General features: G+C 41.9%; 2 protein-coding genes across 6 annotated transcripts in view; one reads left to right on the top strand and one right to left on the bottom strand.

The window, feature by feature from the left end:
* Positions 1-21,221, top strand: part of ERMP1 (endoplasmic reticulum metallopeptidase 1) — a 41,688-nt gene extending 20,467 nt beyond the window's left edge. The window contains exons 8-16 of one of the 4 annotated variants that reach the window (XR_014520630.1): positions 1,064-1,281; positions 3,171-3,345; positions 6,559-6,749; positions 8,044-8,196; positions 9,654-9,856; positions 10,418-10,533; positions 12,383-12,549; positions 15,326-17,412; positions 17,447-19,223. Coding sequence is in view for 3 of the 4 variants with exons in the window: in XM_083482254.1 (XP_083338380.1) it covers positions 1,064-1,281; positions 3,171-3,345; positions 6,559-6,749; positions 8,044-8,196; positions 9,654-9,856; positions 10,418-10,533; positions 12,383-12,549; positions 15,326-15,490 (1,388 nt within the window). In the remaining variant the exon portion in view is untranslated. Of the gene's footprint in view, positions 1-1,063; positions 1,282-3,170; positions 3,346-6,558; positions 6,750-8,043; positions 8,197-9,653; positions 9,857-10,417; positions 10,534-12,382; positions 12,550-15,325; positions 17,413-17,446; positions 19,224-20,434 lie in introns of those variants that run through there. The other 3 variants (XM_083482254.1, XM_083482252.1, XM_083482253.1) reach the window with 3 other exon arrangements.
* RIC1 (RIC1 homolog, RAB6A GEF complex partner 1) overlaps positions 19,689-23,868 on the bottom strand; it is a 42,149-nt gene continuing 37,969 nt past the window's right edge. For both annotated transcript variants that reach the window (XM_083482211.1, XM_083482212.1), the window contains exons 23-26: positions 23,244-23,438; positions 22,511-22,688; positions 22,158-22,346; positions 19,689-21,656 (exon numbers count right to left, since the gene is read on the bottom strand). In XM_083482211.1, the coding sequence (XP_083338337.1) occupies positions 21,368-21,656; positions 22,158-22,346; positions 22,511-22,688; positions 23,244-23,438 (851 nt within the window). In that variant the 3' untranslated portion in view covers positions 19,689-21,367. The remainder of the gene's footprint in view (positions 21,657-22,157; positions 22,347-22,510; positions 22,689-23,243; positions 23,439-23,868) is intronic.

Here is a 23,868-nt window from a genome sequence, read left to right as displayed (position 1 = left end):
TCTCGGTAGTCGCTCCCGCCCTGTGGAACGGAAATAAGCAGCTATCTTATCTTTAAGATTATCTTTAAGATTATCTTTAAGAGAGCCAGTGTGGTGTAGTGGTTAAGAGCGGTAGTCTCCTAATCTGGGGAACCGGGTTCGCGTATCCGCTCCTCCACGTGCAGCTGCTGGGTGACCTTGGGCCAGTCACGCTTCTCTGAAGTCTCTCAGCCCCACTCACCTCACAGAGTGTTCGTTGTGGGGGAGGAAGGGAAAGGAGAATGTTAGCCGCTTTGAGACTCCTTAAAGGGAGTGAAAGGCGGGATATCAAATCCAAACTCCTCCTCCTCCTCCTCCTCCTCTTCTTCTTCTTCTTCTTCTTAGAAGACATCTGAAGGCAGCCCTGTTTAGGGATTTTTAAAATATTTAATGCTGTATTGTTTTTAACACTTGATTGGAAGCCGCCCAGAGTGGCTGGGGAAACTCAGCCAGATGGTGGGGTATAAATAATAAATTATTGTTATTATTATGTGGCCAGCATGATTAACGCGCTTCTGGTGCAATGGAACACCGTGATGGAAACCAGAGCACACTGAATCACCGTTTACCTTCCCGCCACAGCAGTACCTATTTATCTACTTGCACTGGTGTGCTTTTGAACTGCTAGGTTGGCAGGAGCTGGGACAGAGCAATGGGAGCTCCCCCCGTTGCGGGGATTTGAACCACCGACCTTCTGATCGGCAAGCCCTAGAGCCTCAGTGGTTTAGACCACAGCGCCACCCGTGTCCCCAAGGCTTTTGCATAGCGTGCGAATGTACACACACACATCAAGATTTCAACATATTACCAAGTCAAAAAATATGAAACTGATACCACAATATGGAAGAGGGGACATGTTTGTTTTCTCCTTCTCTGGAGAATAAATAGCAAAAAGGTGAGGCCTGGCCATTTACCACCCAGTTCTGAAAAAGAGAGGTATCATTGTTCCTTTGGTTAGGTGTGCCTAGTTTGGATCCTGTAGCCTTGGCAGTTCCAGCTAGAAGAAATGTATTGATCTGGGCTTCATGTCTTTCTCGTCCTGCAGTGAGTTATCTGAAGGAACTTGCCATCGCCTTTGGCTTCTCAGTCCTCAGTTGGCTTGCTGTCTTGATTGGCGTCCTTATCATAGCTGTGTTCATCTCTCTCCTTGGACGCTCCCTTTTCTGGTACACCCACTTCCATGCCTCCGTTCTTCTGTATGGAACTGCAGCCGTGGCTGGACTGATTCTCTTGCATACATTAGCCAAGACATTCTATTACAAAGTAAGTGTGGCATGCAAAAATGTAGGACTTGAAATAATAGCAGTTCTCTGGTTTTCCTTTAATTATAAACATACAGTGGTACCTCAGCTTACAGACACTTCAGGTTACAGTCGCTTCAGGTTACAGACTCCGCTAACCCAGGAATATTTCCTCAAGTTAAGAACTTTGCTTCAGGATGAGAACAGAAATCGCGCGGCGGCATGGTGGCAGCGGGAGGCCCCATTAGCTAAAGTGGTGCTTCAGGTTAAGAACAGTTTCAGGTTAAGAATGGACCTCCGGAATGAATTAAGTTCTTTACCCGAGGTACCACTGTGTAGGCCTAAATCCAGCACAGAGTTAGGCGAACTTACCGTAATCCCATTGAAACATGAGTTTGACCAAACTTCAGGAGGCAGTGGAAGACAGAAGTGCCTGGCATGCTCTGGTCCATGGGGTCACGAAGAGTCGGACATGACTAAACGGCTGAACAATAACAAATCCCATTGAAACCAGTGGATTTAAGCCTGCCTAACTCTGTGTTGGATTTAGTCACAAGACTGCCTCATTCTGACCTAGTCTGATGGTCCGTCTAATCCATTATTTCCCACCGACTGGCAGCAGGTCTGCGGGGTCTTTGGCAGTACAGTGGTACCTCGGGTTAAATACTTAATTCGTTCCAGAGGTCCGTACTTAACCTGAAACTGTTCTTAACCTGAAGCACCACTTTAGCTTATGGGGCCTCCTGCTGCTGCCACGCCGCTGCTGCACGATTTCTGTTCTCATCCTGAAACAAAGTTCTTAACCTGAAGCACTATTTCTGGGTTAGCGGAGTCTGTAACCTGAAGCATATGTAACCCAAGGTACCACTGGAGTTGTTCCCATCACCTGCTACCTGTTTCTTTTCATTGGAGATTTTTCATGTGCTGCCCTGCTGAGCTGTGCCCCTTCCCTTAAATTGGGCACAGATGCAAAACTCATAGCTTAATTCTGTCGGCTGCGCACTGAACTGCTTTCTTCTCTAGGTTGCAAGATTAGGGGAGCCAAGGTCCTTTCTGTCTCCTCTTGCACAGATTCAGCAATCGGCCTAATAATTGTTGATCCAAAAACTCCAGGTTTGGCATGCTGCCTCATGTGGGTGGGTGGGTATGAGAGAAACTGCAGGCAGTGCGTTGGCGGGAGAAGCTCTGTGCTTTAGGCACCATTCATTCTGAAGTGGGGGAGTAAATCTAATTATGCTGTTCCAGTCTGGCTGTGTTGTATTAAATAAATTAGAGCCAGTTACTGTTCATAGAGTAACAACTTTGGCAATAAGCATTGTGCAAAAATAAATAAAGACGTTATAAATTGCAACAAATGGGCTGTGCTCTTCATCCCCCTAGCTCAGGAATTCAAGCTTTATATTGGTGGTGTCTGGGGCAGCAGTCTTAATTATGTTCTTTCAATTTTACATTAGCAGAAGCATTTTGGCTTGCTAGGTGGAACAGTCCCCCCCTTTCGTCTCCTTGCACGCTGTTCCAGGAGTTCTCCTGGCCCAGCCCCCCAAAAAGATTTTTTGGAGTGTGTGTCAGAAAAAATAGTGTTTTGCAATTGGACGTCCTTGAACTTGAGACTGTTGAATCCTGCCCTGTGTAACATAGCACATTTCTCTAGGCTGTTTAAGTACAAACATTAAGAAAAACACAGAGATGGTTATCCGCTTACCTGAGAACAAGCCCCTTTGAACATGGTGGGACTTGACTTTTAAGCAAATATGCACAGAACTGCTCTGCCAGTCTGCTTCTTAAGAAACTTGGAACGTTTGTTGCTGACATTTCATAATGCACAGACATTTAAATTTGTTGCTTACATTTCGTAATGCACAGACATTTAAATTTGCCTCTCTTTTCTGTCTGCTTGTTTTGTTTTCCCAGAATACAAGCGAACAGTTCCTGGGAGAGCTCTTCTTTGATGTTCCACTTGTTTTTTGGTCAATTATGTTGGCTTTGCTTACTTACCTAGGACATTCCTCAGCATTTGTCAGTGCAATATGGATTGTGTTTCCACTGCTCACAAAATTAATGACCTATAAGGAACTGAAAGAAAAAGGTATGGTGAGGATACCTCTGAGACTTGCCTTTGAGAGTTCTTGTAAGGATTGCAAAAAGATAATATTTGCAAAGAACTTTAGGGTGTTCCTATATAAATTATTATGACTTTCTATGGCAGAAATTCTAGTGGAAATGTTCACAGCTGGGGAATAGTAATAGTAGTAGTAATAATAATAATACCCCAGCCACTATGGGTGGCTTCCAACACATACAGAAACAAAATACAGTGGTACTTCAGGTTACATACGCTTCAGGTTACAGACTCCGCTAACCCAGAAATAGTACCTCAGGTTAAGAACTTTGCTTCAGGATGAGAACTGAGATCGTGTGGTGGTAGCGGGAGGCCCCATTAGCTAAAGTGGTGCTTCAGGATAAGAACAGTTTCAGGTTAAGAACGGACCTCCAGAACGAATTAAGTACTTAACCCAAGTTACCACTGTAAAACATCAAACATTAATAGCAACAATCTGATGCAATATAAAAAAGTCACAATAACTTTAAAATAAACAACATATCAAATAAAGCAATATTCAGTAATCCATTCAAATCTAATAGTAAACAGTAAAATTACAAGCATATTTACATGTTATATCCCCAGAAGCTTGGGGTGGCAGACTTCGTTCTTCAAAACCCTACACTGTATTTTATATAATTGACTTTTTATTTCTATTTGTTGAATATCGTATTGTTGTTTTATTGCTATGGCCAATGGCTGACGCAAATAAAGATTCATTCATTCATTCTTCCCCTCTCCATGTGATCTTCACAACAACACTGTGTGTGGTAGGTTAGACTTCTAAAAGTTTTTCTCTGGTCCAAGGTCACCATGTGAGTTTCATAACCAGGTGGAGATTTGAGCCCCTGGCCAGGGTGCAAATGGAGAAGGAGACTTGCTTTTCTCCTCTCTCTCTCTTTTTGTTACTGTGGAAAATGTGAGGCAGCTGAGGGGCCTGAGGATCACCTCACCTCAGTGGATCCCAGGCTCTCTGCCATAGCAGAGCTCCTCCACCTTGTAGACTCTTGCCTTCATGCCACCCTCTTGTCCCTACAATGAAGTTGTAGACGGTAGATAGATGTTAATGAAGTTGTGGACAGGGTGCTGGCGTTTTGCGCCTGTTTCGCACTGGCAGATAGCACGATAGTATATTTGCATCTTAAAAAGCAGAGACATCACCTTGCCAACAAAGGTCCGTATAGTTAAAGCTATGGTTTTCCCAGTAGTGATGTATGGAAGTGAGAGCTGGACCATAAAGATGGCTGATTGCCGAAGAATTGATGCTTTTGAATTATGGTGCTGGAGGAGACTCTTGAGAGTGCCATGGACAGCAAGAAGACCAAACCTATCCATTCTGAAGGAAATCAGCCCTGAGTGCTCACTGGAAGGACAGATCCAGAAGCTGAGGCTCCGATACTTTGGCCACCTCATGAGAAGAGAAGACTCCCTGGAAAAGACTCTGATGTTGGGAAAGATTGAGGGCACAAGGAGAAGGGGGCAACAGAGCACAAGATGGTTGGGCAGTGTTCTCGAAGCTACCAACATGAGTTTGATCAAACTGTGGGAGGCAGTGGAAGACAGGAGTGCCTGGCGTGCTCAGGCCCATGGGGTCACGAAGAGTCGGACACGACTAAACAACAACAACAATATTGATAGCCAATCAGTCTCCTAAGCTTAAGCCAAGAAAGAGTATTCTCTATAAGATTGAATATCAATATACGTATCAAGACTTTGAGATTAGAAACCCGGAAAACTACCTGGGGAGTGTGCTACCTGCAAGCCCCAGTAAAAGGGCCCCATCGGGGGCGAACAGCGGCCTCTTGATTACTTGGAATGCCAGGGTGAAACAGGTGCAAAATGCCGGCACCCTGTCGTCTACAACTTCGTCTACAACTTCATTAACATCTATCTACAACTCCACTAGCATCTCTCGGTATTGTGAATAACACCGAGCTTACCTTTTGTTGGTATCTTCATGAACTTACCTAAAAGACTGAGTTAAAATCTATTGAAACCAGACATTATAAGTTCATGTTAGGTTGGGTAGTTTGAAGGTCTCTGTGGCTTTGTTTAACGTTTTGTATTTTTCTCAGAAGGTTGATAAAGAATATATAATTTACTATTCTGTGTACGGTGGTACCTCTGGTTACATACACTTCAGGTTACATACGCTTCAGGTTACAGACTCCGCTAACCCAGAAATAGTACCTCGGGTTAAGAACTTTGCTTCAGGGTGAGAACAGGAATCGAGTGGCGGTGGCGCGGCGGCAGTGGGAGGCCCCATTAGCTAAAGTGGTGCTTCAGGTTAAGAACAGTTTCAGGTTAAGAACGGACCTCCGGAACGAATTAAGTACGTAACCAGAGGTACCACTGTATATTGATCGCCAACGTGTTGCATGGGTCGCACAACCAATTATGCCGCCAGCTTTGCAAAAGCTTCTGTTAGTGCAACCTGTTGTGCACACAGTTATCTGCAAATTCACTTAGGCAGACATAAGTAATTATGCCCAAACCTCGCAATCTACTCCACAGATTCAGACACCCAAAGAGCCGGAGTTTGCCTGTTTCCTTACTTGGTGCTATTCGCTGGCCGGTGGCAGCCATTTTCAGACCGAAACCACAGAGAAGGGGTGGCGGGGAGCAAGACTGGATGAATCAGAGAGCAGGAGAGATTGGACAGATCGGTCTTTCCTTCGTCTCTCTTGCTGGTTGGCTTCAGAACATTTTAGGAAGAAACCATGGCAGAAGGGGGAGGGAAATCAGTGGGATTCGTGGACTCATTGAGCGAATGCTTGCTTAACGGACTATTTCCAGGGAACGCTTTGTGGGTGGAACTTTGTATATTTAATTTCATATTCATCATGCTTGCCCATGCTTGCACAGCAGCCCTGGTGTTAGTGGTGAAAGAACATTAAATCTGAAGCAAGGTCTAGAATTCTATATAAAATATAAAATAAATAAAATTTTATTATTATTAAGGCACAGTCTGACCCCCTCCTTTGGTAATCCTCACAGAATGGTTGCCCAATGGTTGCCATTAATTTGATTTTGTATTGATTTTAAAATAAATTGATTTTAGACTGCTGTGTTAGTTTTATTGTTGTTAGCCGTTCTGAGCCCGTCTTCAGGTGGGGAGGGTAGGATATAAATAAATTATTATTATTATTATTATTATATTGCCAGCAACTTCTTCTTCCCCCCCCCCTCTCAATGCAGGTGCCACAATGAAATTTCTATTAGTTTACCTCCTTGGAATGTTTATTCCACATGTCTATTCATTATACCTCAACTGGATTATATTTGAAATGTTAATTCCCATCTTGGGACGCAGTGGTTCAGAAATTCCACCCGATGTCGTCGTGGCTGCTTTTATCGTTTTGGCGACGATGTTTCTGTCTTCCTACTTTGTAAGAATGCTTTCAGAAATACTTTGTGTTCTACTAATTCAGCTGATTCACAGTGCAGTCCTAGGCATGCTTTCTCGGAAGCAAGTCTCATTATATTCATTGCTGCTTACTGCAGAGAAGTAGTGTATAGGGTCCCAGCATTAAGAACCTTTGATCTGTAGGTTAAACAAATGCTGTGACAATTCTTGTGTTTTCAAAAAATAAAGATGCAAATACATGTGGCTTCTTTGCGCATGTGACCATGAATTTCCCGAGACCATTTTTCTCAACATCTTTCTGTTTTAAGCTGTGAAACATGTGTGGCCCGAGAGCTTGTGAGTGACAAATTGCCATGGGCTGTGCTTCAATTAGCTGCTTTTTAAGTTTTCCCTCTTGCGAAATAGTAATTAACATGTCCACACACAAAAAAAAAGTTAGCAGGTTGCTCACGTTCACGATTTTTGGTTTTTTCGGCAGGGCGCTGGGAGGTCAGCAAATCTGCTGTTTCTTCTGGAATAGATGCAAATTATGTAGATGAATTAGCGTAATGAATTGTGCCCATTAAGTTATGTGGAAGGGGAGGGAACCGTAACCCCAACTTCCAACTCCTGGAAATTCTGCACAGAACTCCTCTAGCATCTTAGATTTCACCAGTCATCGCCAATACTATCTTCACAACCCTTAAGGAGCAGGAACATTTTCTTAAATTTTAACAATAGCTGATATTTTCAGAATGTTTCTTTCTCCTCACTAGTAAATACCATGCTAGTTTGCTCCCTCCTGACCTTACTAAAGGAGAGGTATGAAAGGCCCTGGTTCAGATCTCTGCTTAAATAAGTCAGATATAGGCAGACCAGATTTCTTTTATTTTCTTTCTGCTGGAACCCCAAAGCCCACTGAATGGAACCAGGTTCCTAGCCTTAGAATTAAGAAACAGGAATGATTTCTGCACATGTGCCCAGTAGTTCATTTACAGTACCACTCCTAGTTTTCCTCCAAGCTTTGTTCATTCGAGCGGCCTAATTTAGAGAGAAAAGCCTTTTTTTAAAAAACAGTTGGGAGCTGATTTTTTTCCTAAATTGTCCAGAGATTTGCTGGTAGATCCCTTTCTCCCATCTGCCTGTCCCCTAAACCATGTCCTTGTTAGATCACAGGCCCTCATCCAGATTTGTCATGCAGAGTTGTGTTTGGGAGAAGTCTTTGCGATTAAATAAACCTAAATTTCAAAAGCTTGCAGGTTCACTAGTTGGTTTTTCTGGATGTGTGTTTACAGATGAAGTATTCTTATCCTTGTTTTTTTTCTCCTGTTCTTCAGCTTAAATTCATCTACCTTGCCAAAAGTACAAAGATGTCAATAATAACGTTAGCAACTGTTTCTGCAATCATGTTCGTCCTGGTTTGCAGTGGAATCTTCTTCCCGTTCAGTTCAGATTTTGCAAACCCCAGACCAAAGCGAATCTTTCTTCAGGTAAGGAACCTTTTAATGCTGCTGAGGGCGTATCCATGCAGCTGTTAACGAAAGATGTGGTGAATGAGTGAAACTCAGCAAGTCTTTGAAGCTGTTGGCTCATAATGCTCTGTGTAGCCACTGAAATGGACCAGAGATAAACACAGGAAACTTGGGGTGATGCTGTAGTAGTGAAACACTTACCTTCCAACCCTTTAAATCTTTTATGTATTTATCATAGCCGTCCATGACTTTTTGTGCAGTTCTGTGTTTGAACTGCAGTAGTTTGAGTTTAGAAACTAACATTTGGTTCCGTTTGGGAACAAGTTGGAATTTCTTCCTTGATATATTCTTCAGAAGTTGATAAATGTACATTTATTGCTCGTTAGAGTAAGTTCCCATTGATCCCCGAAGGGAAAGTATTTATGGACACTTCTCAGACTTAGGTTCTCATGACATCTAGTCTAGTATGATTCTTTGGAGCTATATGTCAACCCTGAAGGTTGATTTGTATGTCTTAATTCAATCGTTGGAGTAATAATAATTATTATTTATACCCCACCCATCTGGCCGGCTCCCAACAGAATGTTAATAATAATAATAAAGTGATAAAACATCAAACATTAAAAACTTCCGTAAACAGGGCTGCCTTCGGATGTCTTCTAAAAGTCAGATAGTTGCTTATTTCCTTGACATCTGATGGGAGGGCGTTCCACAGGGCAGGTGCCACTACTGAGAAGGCCCACTGCCTGGTTCCCTGTAACGTCACTTGTCGCAGTGAGGGAACCGCCAGAAGGCCCTCGGAGTGATGGAGGTGGAGATGCTCCTTCAGGCATACTAGGCCGAGGCCATTTAGGGCTTTAAAGGTCAGCACCAACACTTGGAATTGTGCTCAGAAATGTACCGGGAGCCAATGTAGGTCTTTCAGGACTGGTGTTATATGGTCTCGGCAGCCGTTCCGAGTCACCAGTCTAGCTGCTGCATTCTGGATTAGTTGTAGTTTCCGATATACCTATAGGGCTCCATAGTGTCTCTGGGTAAACTCCCAAGTACATTCTTAGCTGGCCTTTCGCTCACATTCAGCCCCACAGAGCATTCTGTAATGCCCTCTTGCAAAATATTTTGGACGCCACCCAAGTTGGTAGTTGGTTTTCCCTTGAAGATGGAAAGTAAACTCTTGTCTCGCAAAATTGTTGCCTCCATGGTACCACATGGGCTGTGTACACACCATAAACGTAAAGCACACAGCTTTCCCCAGAGAATCCTGGAAACTGCAGTTTACCCCGCACAACGCTACAATTCCCAGAAACCTCAACAAACTACAGTTCCCAGGATTATCTGGGGGAAGTCATGTGCTTTAACTGTATGGTTTGTGCAAATCCTTAAGGCTGGTCTTTGTGGATTGTCATAATAAGTCCACTGAACAGATAACCCGGAGTCAAAATTTTATGCTGAGCCTTTTAGGGTCACTTTTCCAGCACATGAGTCGAAGATTTCATAACCTGGATGGGCAGTTGGTGAAAAGTGATTCTGGAATATGGATTAATGGGCTCGACTATGGCGGGATATCTCATATCACTCCTCATATACCTGAACTCAACGATTCCATTAGAACCAAATGCGAGGAAGGCGCACCTCTCTGTGGATTTCCCTGGATCCTTCCCGTGGACTATTTATTCAAGTTGGTAACATCGTCTCCTCAATGTACTATTTAGTGTTTTAATAAGATTGAGAGCGGATGTAATGCTTTTAAAAACAAACAGACAGTGAACTGGTATTTAGGTTAGGTTTACAGTGGTCCCTTGGTTCTCAAACATAATCCGTTCTGGAAGTCAGTTCCAAAACCAAAGTGTTCCAAAACCAAGGCGTGCTTTCCCATAGAAAGTAATGCAAAACGGATTAATCCATAAGCTTTTAGGATTTTTTAAAGTAGAATTCTTTTTTCTTTTGGGCATCTGCCAACCAAAACGTTGATTTATTCCAACACGTTTGGTTTTATAAGTTTGTTTTTGTTTTTTTATATGAAAGATAGTCGTTTGGATTTACTTTATGTGTTTGTGGCTGGCTGTAAGGCCATAACTTTAGTTTCCAAACCTATCCGTGTTTGACGCTGTGATATGACCAGTTGTGTTGTGCAGAGTCTTTAAGTTGGACAGATTCAATACCGAGCAGTAATTTAAAGTACTTTAGAAATGCCGTTTTGGAGGGTCACATTAATCTTAAACGCAACCTCTTCTTGCAGGAAAAATTGGTATCTTCCTGCTCCAGCCATCACTCCCAAGAAACCAGCTCACTTTCGGCTTCTCTCCAAAGAGCGAACGCCGTCAGATTCTACAAAGTTCACCTTTGAAATAACCGGTGAGTTGTGTGTGTTATTGTATTTTTATTTGCTGTTTACCGTTGGGGAGATGTTCTGGTTTCTGCAGGTGGCAATGCTAGTCCTAAAATACTGAGAGGAAGGCTGCTGACAAACAATTCCCTGTCACTGGCGGCCTGGATAGGTCAGCATGGTGCTGATAACACAGAGGTTGCAGGTTTGGTCCCCATATGGACAGCTGCGTATTCCTGCATTGCAGGAAGTTAGGACTAGATGATCTATGACCCTAACAGTCCAGTTTCCCAGATATAGGAAATTTTGCATGCCACAGTTGCAGTATGCATGAGAGAGCTTCTGCCTGTAATAGGCTCTTGTATATGAAAAGTTATGTCACAATAAATTAGTTGGTCCTTACAGTGCCACAAGACTTTGTCATCTCTGCAGCAAGCAACTCAAGGGCTACCTTCTGGCGATTTGTTTAAATTTTTATGCTGCTTTTTAGGCCTTCAAAGCAGCTTGCAGACTAAAGGCAAATAAGCGATAAGAATGAGACAAGTACAAACAGAAGCTCAGTGCACAGCTTTCTATATAAATAAATATGTATATGTATGTTTCTATTAGGGTTTATAAAGAAGAATACAAAGATTGTTGTCAGATATATTTTTTTGTCCAAAACCAAAACATTAAAGGCAAAAAAGAGAAAGAGAAGAAGAGGAAGGAAGGGGAAGAGATAGAGAAAAAGGAATAGAAAAAGATTGAAAAGAGAGAGAGAAAAGTTAAGAAACTAAAGGACTTCTGATTCCTTGTCTGTCTACTATATAGCTGAAGTATAACACCTAATAAAGCCACTTTCTATAAATCATTATCTTCAATCCTCAAATCCAAACATCATTATTTCTTCTTCTTTTTCATGCAAAAAGTCTGTGAGAGATTTCCCATCTTTAGTAAACGTTTACAATGACTTTTCTCTGATTAAACATGTCGACTTTGCCCTCTCAGCTAAGTCCGTTAGTTTTAACAGCCGCTCTTCCATCGCTGGCAATAATGGGTCATAACATCTTTGAATGCACAACTTCCTGAATAAAACACAGGACCCACATATGCTACTGATTAACACTGGAGCACCTTTGGAGAGAGTTGGATGTGCGAATCCTAGACTCATACAACCAACCTTTCTAGTTGTCCTTTGGCTGAACGAACCAGTTTGTTGTATAAGGAAAGGTAAAGGGACCCCTGACCATTAGGTCCAGTCGTGGCCAACTCTGGGGTTGCGGCGCTCATCTCGCTTTATTGGCCGAGGGAGCCGGCGTATAGCTTCCGGGTCATGTGGCCAGCATGACTAAGCTGCTTCTGGTGAACCAGAGCAGCGCACGGAAACACCGTTTACCTTCCCGCCGGAGCGGTACCTATTTTTCTACTTGCACTTTGACGTTCTTTCGAATTGCTAGGTTGGCAGGAGCAGGGACCGAGCAACGGGAGCTCACTCCGTCCGTCGCGGGGATTCGAACCGCCGACCTTCTGATCAGCAAGTCCTAGGCTCTGTGGTTTAACCCACAGCGCCACCCGTCCCTTACAGTTTGTTGTATAGTCATACACTAAGTTTCATGGTGAATGGGTTCCTGCTGAGGAACCATGAGCAGCTATTGAGTTCAAGTCTTATTTGTGGACTTCTCAAAGCATGTGGCAGGTCATTGTGGAAATTGAATGCTGGACTGGACTGACTTTTTCAGCTGATCCAGCTTCGTTTTTTTGCCTTAAAGCAAGCAGTAAGGGACATAAAGAAATTCAGGAGAAAAAAGAAATTCACGATAGTTCTGGGTACACCTGAAAAAGTTCCTGTGTTCTTCATTCTGTGCTCATGTAGAAATCTCTGTCTGCCGTCTACTTTAGGTCCAAGTCACATGTCAGTGTTTCTTCGGCCACATGAAGGTTCAACACTGTCCAGGTGGTCTCTGGGAGATGGAATTCCTCTTGCTAATAATGTAGGCAGAGATTATTTTATATATTATACACATGGACTCCAGGCCTCGCCATGGCGCTTCTGGATAGAAATGAAGGTGAGGCTATATCAAAAACATGCAATCGTACTTCTTAGAACTCTGTTAAAATGATTTGCTTTTTCGGAACACGGTTACCAATGGTTCATCTGTGTGTGTGTGTGTGTGTGTGTGTGTGTGTGTTTGTAAAGAAAATGCAGGCTTTTTATGCTGTACATTTTCGAACTCAGTTCCCTCCTGCCCCTTGGCTTGTAAGTCTACTCTTCTTCTCCTTTGCACACATCCTAAAAGGTTTGCTTCCAAATGTGCTTCATAGGCAGACCATCTATTTCAGGGATGGCTCACCCATGGGTCACCTGTAAAGCTTTTTTATGGCCCTCCCCAAACCCCTCTAAAATCATCATTAACACCCACTTGCCCACACCTGCCCACAAGGATGCCAGCTTGAAGAGGGGAGCCCTTGCCCCCCAGTTTGATCTCCTGACCATAGCGAAGAGAGCCCATATTATCTGTACACTGGGCCTGACGGTAAAATCCCAAATTATGGCTCTTCTATTTCTTGTTACAAGTAGAGACGCTTTTCTTTCTTTCTCTTTCTTTTAAATTTTATTTATACTTTTCAAATACAGTGGTACCTTGGTGCTCAAACTTAACCCGTTCCGGAAGTCCATTCCAAAACCAAAGTGTTCCAAAACCAAGGCGCGCTTTCCCATAGAAAGTAATGCAAAACGGATTAATCTGTTCCAGACTTTTAGAAACAACCCCTAAAACAGCAGTTTAACATGAATTTCACTAACTGACGAGACCACTGATCCATAAAATGAAAGCGATAAACAGTGTACTGCAGTCACACAGTCAATCCATCAGTAGCTGAAATGGGTTCCACACAGTCACAAAAAAAACAACAGAAAATGCTGCAAAAACAAAAACCGCGAAATAAATAGCAAAGATAGACCTCAGCATAGCACTGAGAATGGAAGTGTGGCACTCAAATTGGAAGTGTAACACTCAAAATGGAGCATGTTCGGCTTCTGAAAAAAGTTTGCAGATAGGAACACTTACTTCCAGGTTTGCAGTGTTTGGGTTCCAAGTTGTTTGAGTACCAAGGGTTTAAGAACCAGGGTACTACTGTATAACTGATTTTACATTCATTTTGACATTTTAAAACTTGACTTCCTTCCCACTTTCTGCGGTTCCTTAAATTTATTTTTACTATCTTCTGCATATCCAAATTAACTTAACTTGCTCATTTATTTATCTTCTACATATATTTTTTATACCCTTATATAGCTGCAGCTTATTACAATAATCCTGCCAGTGTTTTTATCTGTTTACAGTTTATCCGTAAATATTCAATAAACCATTTCCATTCTTTTATAAAAAGTTTGTGATCTGGATTTCTTATTCTTCCAGTAAGTTTCGCCATTTCTGCATATTCCATAACTTTTCGTATCCATTCTCCCTTTGCTGGGGCTTCTTCTTTCCATTTTTGGGCAAGTAGCGTTCTTGCTGCTGTAGTCGTATACATAAATTAATTTCTATATAATTTAGGTAGTTCTATCATTATAATTCCCATACTTGTGCTTTTCATACCTCTAGCACAATCTGTGTAGTCATAGCTGTTTTGTTCCTCATTTATTAACCTGGTTTTTTGTTTTTGTTTTTTACTTCTTTTAATTTTCTACCTAGTCTGATATTTAATAGGGAGAAAATTCCTTCTGTATCCCTGCATGACATAGAATGGCTTCTGTATAGGCTGTTTCTTCATACTGGATTCCCTTTTTAGCTAGCAGCAAGCAGCAAAAATGCACATCTGCTGTATATCAGAGGGTGCCTTTGGAAACTTCAGCCCATCCTAGAATGTGCATGTGATTACAAGCCTAGTGTTTCTAATTGTATTAAAAGGTCAAACCCACAATTTTCCTATGAACCAACATTTCTACTTTTGCTTTTTGTGAGCCTTTTTAAAAAATGAGCACAGATTGCTCCACCTCCATATAACTTGTTTGTTGGATATGCTGCGTAGCTCCCATTTCAGTATGCTTCCTCGTAACGTGTGTCTTAGTTGTCAAATTGGTTTCGGTATCATTTGTGAGCTTTCAGCCTGCTAAATACCATTTTCCCTTCTTTGTAGTCTCTGTGAAGAGCACACAAGCTTCTGTCCTGTTTGCAGGCCCCGAGTCTTCTGGATCTGACACCCTTCGCCACCTATACCGTATTTTTTGCTCTATAAGACACACTTTTCCCCTCCTAAAAAGTAAGGGGAAATGTGTGTGCATCTTATGGAGCGAATGCAGGCTGCGCAGCTATCGCTGAAGCCAGAAGAGGAAGAGGGATCGGTATGCACAGATCCCTCTTGCTGTTCTGGCTTCTGGGATAGCCATGCGAAGCCTCTTCAGGGCAATGGGAGGAATGTTCCCCCTGGGACTGAAGAGGCTTGACACGGCTATCCCAGAAGCCAGAACGGCAAGAGGGATTGCTGCTTTCGCTGCGCAGCGATCCCTCTTGCTGTTCTGACTTCGGCTGGAGAGGCGCTGCACAGCTTTCCCTCTCTGCGCAGCGACCCTTCAGCAAAGCGGGAGGAGAAACGGAGCCCCTTCCATTTCTCCTCCTGCTTTGCTGGAGAGGCGCTGCGCAGAGAGGGAGAGAATTTTTCCCCCCTTGTTCTCCTCCTCTAAAACTAGGTGCGTCTTATGGTCCGGTGCGTCTTATAGAGTGAAAGATACAGTAATTGTACAATGATAATAAGGGACTTAGAAGTTTCTAGAAATCATATTTAGCATGACAGTGATCAAATCTTTGCTTAATCTGGCTTTGCCTTGGCTTGTTTTTTCAGGCTTCTGAAGAGCCCACTAAAGGAATGGTCACCCTTTCTGTGGTTTCGCAGTATTTATTTGAAGAAGATCACAACTCTCCTCAGTTAGAGGCCTTAGCTGAAAAATTTCCCAACTGGACTTTTACCTCAGGCTGGGTCTCCACCTATGATCAATTTATCTTTTAACCCAGAGATAACACAAAGGTAAATTGTTTCCCATACATTGGATGCAGCTTTCGCTCATAAGGAGTTGGGAAGAATGAGTATTGTTGACAAAAAATACTGTGTAAAATACTTCAGCCACAAAGGTATTTCTATGGCAGCTTGAATACGTAAAAGGGGGTGGGGGCATGGGGAGAGAGAAGGAAACCTTTGTGGTTTTTATGCAAAATATCACCTACTTGAAAGCTGCCTTTTAGGAAGTGGTTTTGGAGTTGCCGTCCTGGGCATCTTGCAATAAAAGGAGCTTTGCGCAGGCATTCCAAGCACAATGTAAAACCCTCCGCAGGCTTTAAACAACCCGAGTTCTGCCTTCCAGTAACATTTTGACTCCTCGTGTTCTTAATCGGCTAAAGTAAGGCTTTGGGTTGGAGACTTTTAAGACTGTACATCATGGAAGATAAAAGAAGCGCCAGTGATCGTTACAGTTCCAAAGTATTGATGCCCATTTAGAACACCATCTATAATCAAAGCTCTTTAAATTCTTAACTGCAGAGACCTTGGCTATTGCTAATTCTTGCCTGCTCTGATTTTACGGTTTTTCTTTCTAAAAACTTTTATATGTCCCTTTTGGGGCATTGTACTGATGCTCGACTGCAGTGTCTCCGAGTAGAAGTTGGACCAACCCCAAAATGCACTCACTTTTCTATGGGGATCAAGTGGAACGAAGGCCAGGCTGTATCGGATGCAAGCGCACAGTGCTATTGTCTCTTTGGACTTCTAAGCACTGAGCTAGCCACTTTCGCCTTTTGTATGCAGGTGTCTTATCTGTGCGTTGGGTTTTCATTCTTGGCAATACCAACTATTCAGCAGTTGCTAAAATTGTCAATGGTCAGTTCCTATTCTTTAGTTGCTTCCTTGCAAGTTAGTAAAAACTACACATTTCCACTGCGTTATTAGAAGCTTGCAGGAAATCAAGTTGCACATGCATAAAATGTGCTCCTTTAAAATATGTTGGAATGAGGAAACTCTTGTTCAGAGAGATTTTGAACACAGTATGCTCATCTGTAATTCCTTCCACTTAAGATTACATTGCTCTACTCTTGTTTCTATCGAACTCAATGGGACTTGCTTTTGAATAGGTACGTGTAGCATTAATGCTATTCATGTTTGGGATTTTGCTATTAATGACTTCAGCTTCCAAAGCCCAAATATTTTAGTGCATCGGGGGGAAAGAAACATGTTCCAAAAGGAAACATGTTGGGAAGAATTTGCCTAGGAGGCTGAAAACAGCCCGCCATAAATTAGAAGCCATTTGCAGGTGAAATAAGCAAAACATGAAGTGATATAAAAAAGAAAAATTGTTTCACACAGTAATAACTTTGGACAGAAGGTTGAGGTCCCATCAAACAGTTTTTTGGGGGCAGGTTTCTAGTCAGATCATAGAAAGCACTTCCAGTGGCAACCCATATAGAACCCTTTCCCCTTCCTACCTCTTCTGCTTCATTTGCATAGCGAAGGAAGGGGGAGAAAATGGCATTTTCATCAAAATGAGTAACATAGGCTGGACAGTCTCTCTGCTGGAGGACATGTGAAAGTGGCATATGCCAGAATGTTCAGAGAACTTAATTGTATAAAATACTACTTTATTCTCTAGAGCAGGTGTCCCCAAACCTGGCCCTCCATATGTTTTGGGTCTACAATCCCCATCATCCCTGACCACTGGTCGTGTTAGCTAGGGACGATGGGAGTTGTAGTCCCAAAACATCTGGAGGTATGGGTTTGGGGATACCTGCTCTAGAGAGTATAGGAAGAAAATCAGTGCTGTGGGCAGAAAACTTCCATTTCCCAGTTAAGCTATAGTAGGAGGCTGTAAGGCTATGTTGCTCCTTTGAGCTCCTCAAGACTCAGGTTTGTGGTGCTGCTGTCAAGTTGCCAAATCACACAGCGTACAAAGCATGTCCTCTAGCGGCTTTCACACAGGTGGGGTAGGAACAAAACCATATGCAAAGGCCAAGATGAGAATTAGCTTACTGCAATTCTACCGTGAAGTAAGTTCCGTTTAAGGGAGTTACCTCCCAGTAAAAATAATTAGATCAGGATGCTATTTAAAATCCCTGGTTCTTCAGCTTTACTGTCCAAATATTTTTTGATTTTTTTCCATTCAGATGACTTCTCAACATTTCCATTTGCCTCAATTTTTTAAATGCCAGTAATCCTGCATTGCGTTAATATTACCTTATTAATGTCTTGGAAAATGTTGCATAATTATAATTTGAACGTTAAGGTCAACGCCAGCCTAGATGCCTGCGTGCCACTGAAACAAACAGCTGTGCATTTAGCTTCTCCTTTGCTCTCTATAGCCTCTTGTATAACTTGTGTCATGACATTGTGGGCTGCATTTTCCTCTCTCCGTTCTAAATCACTGAATGGTGATTGGAAATTGAGAATCCCGTGATATCAGAACACAAGGCGTGTTATACTCCCCGTTACAGAGGGGTGGGGAACCTAAATATTTGGCTGCTCTATTGTGAGAAATGTTTAGTGGAATGAATCACAGCTGGTCCTAAGTAACAGCACTGCTTTGTACTTAGAACTCAAATATTTCAAGCAAAGTCCAACACATTGCCTATATTATTACTGTCTTAATTGTTGTAGCTACAAACCTGCATTAAATATGTTATATTAAAAAGTGCACAAACTCTTTGCACTAAAAACAACTGGTTTTGCATGTAGTATTTTCCATTCATAAAAAAAAAACTACTCGCAAAAATATAGTGTTTATCTATCCTAAATCTCTTGCGGATCTTAATGTACTGCATCTCAATGTACTGCTTTTGCAACATGCGTTTAAAATCTCAGTGCACCTTTTGCACATAGTGTGTGTTCTCCAATAAACTGAGATTGGAGAAATTCAGAACTCACCAAGCCTTCCCCCCAACTGATTTACATTGTGCCTCAAAACTTACATAACGGTTTGAAAATGACTCTGCATGATGTAAATATGGAGTAATGAAAAATACCTACATGTCTCAGAGCATGCTTAGGAACATCAGGGCAAGTAATAACTATTTTGTTCCTTGAAAGAAAAACTTTGCCTAACTCAGGTTGTATATTTTATTAAGTAGCAGAATGAAATAGTGGGATGCCTTTTTTGTGAACTCCTGCCTTTTTTAAAAAAGTACTTAATTGTTCAGCACATGAATTCTCTTGTTGATCATTCTATCTTGTCTTCCCTTGTTCTAGCATTGCACTGAAATCCCCAGTATGGCATTCTTCAGCTTAAAAGTTCTCAAGGATAAATTGAGTGTGTGTGGAACAAAAATCCTGCAGTTATTGCTCCTTGCTAGCCTAACTATGGGCCTGGTTTTTGTCATATACATTACAATATAGCTGATGAGTTGTTAAATGTGTGCTTGGGTGTACCACTTCAGACTGCATTTATGGAGCTCATAGGACTGTCGTATTCTACCACCCCAGAAACATCCCTCTTTGGAGAGGGTGCCTGCCAGGGAGATTGGTCCTAGCTTTGCCTTTTCCTAGCTGTGCTAATCTTCCACGCAAGAATCCTTTCTTCTTCTTTTTTTTAAAGGAAGCAATCTATCTATGAGCCCCTCACCTGCTGCCTAAAGCGGTACATATATGCTTACCTTTGTCTTCTGTTTGAGAACCAGGCCCTGGTTACAGATGTTGGAAGAAACACACGAGCTCAGAGAATGGAATGTATGTAAAAGATAACCAATGCTAAATAAATTGATTTATGAAAAGGTTTTGTTTTCTGGTCTAATCTGTTTAGGTGCCTCTGTAGCTAGAGTCAAGGATGGGTATAGCCAGTAGATTCGTTCTTAGGTTTTCTTCCCAGTTTCAGGGGCCATGGAAGGATAAGGGAAAATACACCTTTCGTCAGCATAAGTCATTGCACAGGCTTCTAGTAGCATGACCTTGCTAAGACAGGCTCGTCTTGAGGTCAGTGGTATAAGCAGCAGGGAGCAAACAGAAACCTGGGCGAAGCATTGAGCAAAATTAAAGGTAAAACCCTGCAGGGGGTGGGTTGGCGCAGTACTCATCAGCATGCCTCTTAATGCAAGAGAGGCTTTAGTGAGTGGACATTACATATTAAAAACAGATTAAACATTTCTACCTGGAAAAAATAAAAGCAGATGCTTGTTCCCTTCATGTTACACAATGCAGCATGTCAAGCTAACAAGAAGTATGGATTGTTACCTCATTTCCACCCTTCGTCATTTATTTGAAAGTTATTGCACATGTACCAGTACTAATGGCAAAGTCTAAGCAACAGTAATAAAACTTATCTAGTTACATTTATCCATTAAAAGACAATTTGATCTTGTCCCCTGGAAAAATATACAAAGTTATAATCTGTATTTCTATGCTCCTTCTGAATGTTCAGAACACATTACCAGTTCAGAATTCATATAGAGAAATGTATGAACAAACTGAGGTTGTGGCAGACAGTGATGCTTCTGCATAATAAAATGGTTTTGGTCCATATCAGTATTCATTATACCCCACATTATAAAAATAAGTGTTAGTTTTTGTATAAAAAGTAGAAGTGTTGCATTTCTCTTTTTTTCCTGTAACCCCAATTGCACAGTAGAAACCAACCAATGCCTACATTTTAATACTGTTACAGGTATTTAATATTATACATATTGGGGGCAGCAGATAAGGGGAAAAATAAGTACCTCAAAGCAACCATGAGCCTCTGCTGCAGCCAGCTTCTCTTAACATTGTTGTATGAAAGTTAAAATAAACATTTGCAATTAGTTACAAGTATATGCATTATAAAATATTTGCAAGGTGGTAGTTTAAGTATATACACTGTACATTGTCACTAGCCAGCCTTAAGAGCAATAAGGTGGTTCTATTTACATAAAACTAGTCTTGAGAGAGAAAATGTACAAGTGAAATAAATAAGAACCTTCCGTTATTTGTTTAAAATCTGCTTAGGATACACCTGAATAGGTCCGAAAACAAAACGATGTCCCTAGCAACTGTTTCTACTGCTGTGGAAGAGTTCGGTGAAAGTCTCGTTGCATCCTGATGGAAGTGCAACTATGCTTCAATTTTCCTGGAATTAAAGGTCAAAGCATGCAAGACAGAGAGGGCTCGGCTCCCCTTCACTGCAATACAAGCACCAGAAGCATGAACAGAATATACAGGAATATTCACAAAACATACAATGTATTTTACAATTATTTAATATAAAAAGTCTAGTGATATCAAACAGCATAATCTATAAAACAGACAGAGCCTAGCTCCATCAAGCCATCGTTTCCGGCAATCAAGCTAAGCAGAACATACGAAGTTGTTATCCTAGTTAGCTTCATTGTTGATTTTTTTAAAAGTTTGGGTTCAAAAACCAGGCAAGCTGAACATTAGACAAACACTCCTCTTAAATATTGTCTCGTTTTCCAGAGGGGACCAGTTTAATTTAGAACCTCCGGATATTAGGTTGCATTCTTCTTGCATCCCAAAGGAACTCAACTTGTGCACTGATATATATGTCCTTCTGCATGATCAGTTATCCAAAACAACAGGAAACTATTTGAGGACAAGAGGGGGGGCAGGGCGGAAAAAACCAAGATCTCAAAAAAAATTTATCTTGGTATGAAAACTACAAATATGATATTCTTGCTTTCCACATAGCCAAGTTTATAGACAAAAGAGCCAAGACTGCTTACTAGGAAGTTTTCACAGATTTAAGAAGGTTCTTTAGTTAATGCATTTTTAAAAACACACACCAAAAAAGCATTAAAAAAAAGAAAAGTTTAACTGTTGAAGGCTTTGATTACTCCCCCCCGCCAAAGCAATGTTCTTAAATGCCATTACTATGATGCTGTGCTCTTATTCATATGATCAGCCAAAAGTTTTCAGGCAGTGTTAGGACACAGTGCAGTCATAACTGCCTTCTGGGAGTGGGTCCTCCTCTTCCTCCTCTCCAATCATGTCCTCATCGTGCCGCGTCATGGTGCTACTGCCAGGGTCAGTTTGAGGACTGACACTGTGGCCAGCTGAACTTCTGCTTTCTTCTGCCCTCGGGCTGGCTTGCTCTGCTGCTCTCGAAAGGTTTGCAGGCTGAAAGGCTTCCTGCTGCACTTGTTCCTCTGCTATCTCGCTCAGTTTCTGGAGCTGGGGCTTGAGGACGGTTAAAAATGGCTTGTACCCAAGGCTAAAGGACATAAAAGAGAAAAGTCATTCCAGTTAATTATCTTAAAACTCCTAATTCTGGCTTTGACCTTCTCCTGGTCATTAAAGTTCAGAACACGATGTACCTCGCACTAAACATACTCAAAACGTTTTGCTCATAAATTAATGGCTGTGGAAACACTTTTAACAGTAAAAGCCTGTATTTACTCATATGGTGTCCCAAGTTTCCCTTATTACCCTGAAGGTGCTCCCACCATATCCCAAGTCACTGTGATTTGAGATATACATGCATACCCTGCTTGTTCTATGGATAGATACAACCTGTTCTCACACTACTGTTTAGTTTTTTATATCATGCCGTTTATATCATGCCTATTATTGAGGTCACTGAACAGTTCCTGGTTGAGACAGGTCCAACATTAAAAATTCATCCTTTAATCACCAGTGTACTTCGGTGCTATGTTGAACTGCATGCGGATTTATTTGGCAGACAGTGGGAGGGGATAAGGCTCATGAAACTTACCAGTCTGTAGAGGCCCATCTATCTACTGCCTGCAATCCCATCTTTATGTTCTGCAACATCTCTCCATCAACCTCTGAAGATTGCATTAGGCTAAAAACTTGACTGATTATTGAAGATTCCCGGAGAATAAGGCCTATAATAACGCACCAGTCCAGACATCCTGCTTCCATAAAAATATGAAGCAAATACCTACAGAAGAGCAAAAAGTTGAAGCAAACAGGGTAAGGCAAAACAAACTTTTTAACACCACTGCAAGACTGCTGTCCCCTCTAACCCCAACCTGCTAAGATTGGCTTCAAGGAGACATAGCAAATACTCCTCACCCCTTTACTACAAATTTCAACCTAACTTACCGCAGCTGAACCTGTGATTTATGTGGCCCTTTACTGGCCAGCTCCAAGGAGATATGTTCCAGCTCAGATTGTGTTAAACTCAGTGTTGAGAAGTTCTCATCCACCATTGTCCAGTCTCCGTCCACGATAGAGCTTGTTTCCGTCAGGTCTGTTGCTGAACCAATGCTACATTCATCACCTGTTGAAACACTTTCATTTTAATGTGGAACTTAGAAAATCAGTACAGTACTGATCATGTCTGTTATAGCGAACCCAACAGAATGGCAACCTTGAGATCTGTGGTTTCCAAACTGTTAAAGGGAAGCCTTGGCTTTCCCTTCAGTAAGATCAGGAATTAAGACAACTTCTCTGAAATAAAGCTTGCCAACCATGGCTGATTTCCACCCGTAATACTGAATAGGTTTTAAAAGTGTGCTCAGACTTCATACAGACTGTTAGTGAGGCCTGTTTAATACCCCAAGTGTAAATGAGTGAACATTCTACAATATGCCCTGGAATTCTCCACGGCACACTATGGCAGTCATGCTCTAAGCATTTCTAAGCCATTATTACCAGCACTGTTTTTGCTTAATCCATTTCCTTCTGTTCTTTAAGAATTCCAGAGAAAGACTAGAAAGCAGAAGGGAGCCGCGAGATGTGCAAAGTATTCCCTGCTCCCCTTTCCCTCAAGAAAATGTGGAACTTAAATGTATTCTCAAAGGAAGCCGATAGCGGGGATGAAGGATTCACATACCTTTATTTAACAAAGGGGAGAGAAATGCCTCCTGCATGTGAGGACCATGGGAAGATGCTGCATCCATCTCTCTTTGGGAGGAACTAATGGCACCGAGCCAGCTGTGACTTCGTGGCACGTTTGGAATGCCACTGTCCACTTCCATGTTCAGAAAGCTGTCAGCAGACTGGGATTTTAAGAGTTGTTCACCTATTACTGGAAAAGAAAGCACATTAATAAGCGATGGCTCCCGATAGCCAATGAACACGTGTCAAGATTTCATTCTGAGAGCCAGTGTGGTGTAGTGGTTAAGAGAGGTAGTATCGTAATCTGGTGAACCGGGTTTGATTCCCTACTCCTCCACCTGCAGCTGCTGGGTGACCTTGGGCTAGTCACACTTCTCTGAAGTCTCTCAGCCTCATTCACCTCACAGAGTGTTTGTTGTGGGGGAGGAAGGGAAAGGAGAATGTTAGCCACTTTGAGACTCCTTAGGGTAGTGATAAAGTGGGATATCAAATCCAAATTCTTCTTCTTCATTCATACAATAGGACTTTGAATCTAAGCCAGGTTGTGTGTGTACACCAAAACAATTAAAATTGCCTATTGTAATTATTTAAGTGCAATGTAATTTGTATGGAAACTGATC

Source organism: Podarcis liolepis, assembly GCF_965112155.1.
Source record: "Podarcis liolepis genome assembly, chromosome: 17".
Taxonomy (NCBI): domain Eukaryota; kingdom Metazoa; phylum Chordata; class Lepidosauria; order Squamata; family Lacertidae; genus Podarcis; species Podarcis liolepis.
The sequence above is the reverse complement of the archived record's forward strand: the minus strand, read 5'-3'. Positions and strand labels throughout refer to the sequence as shown.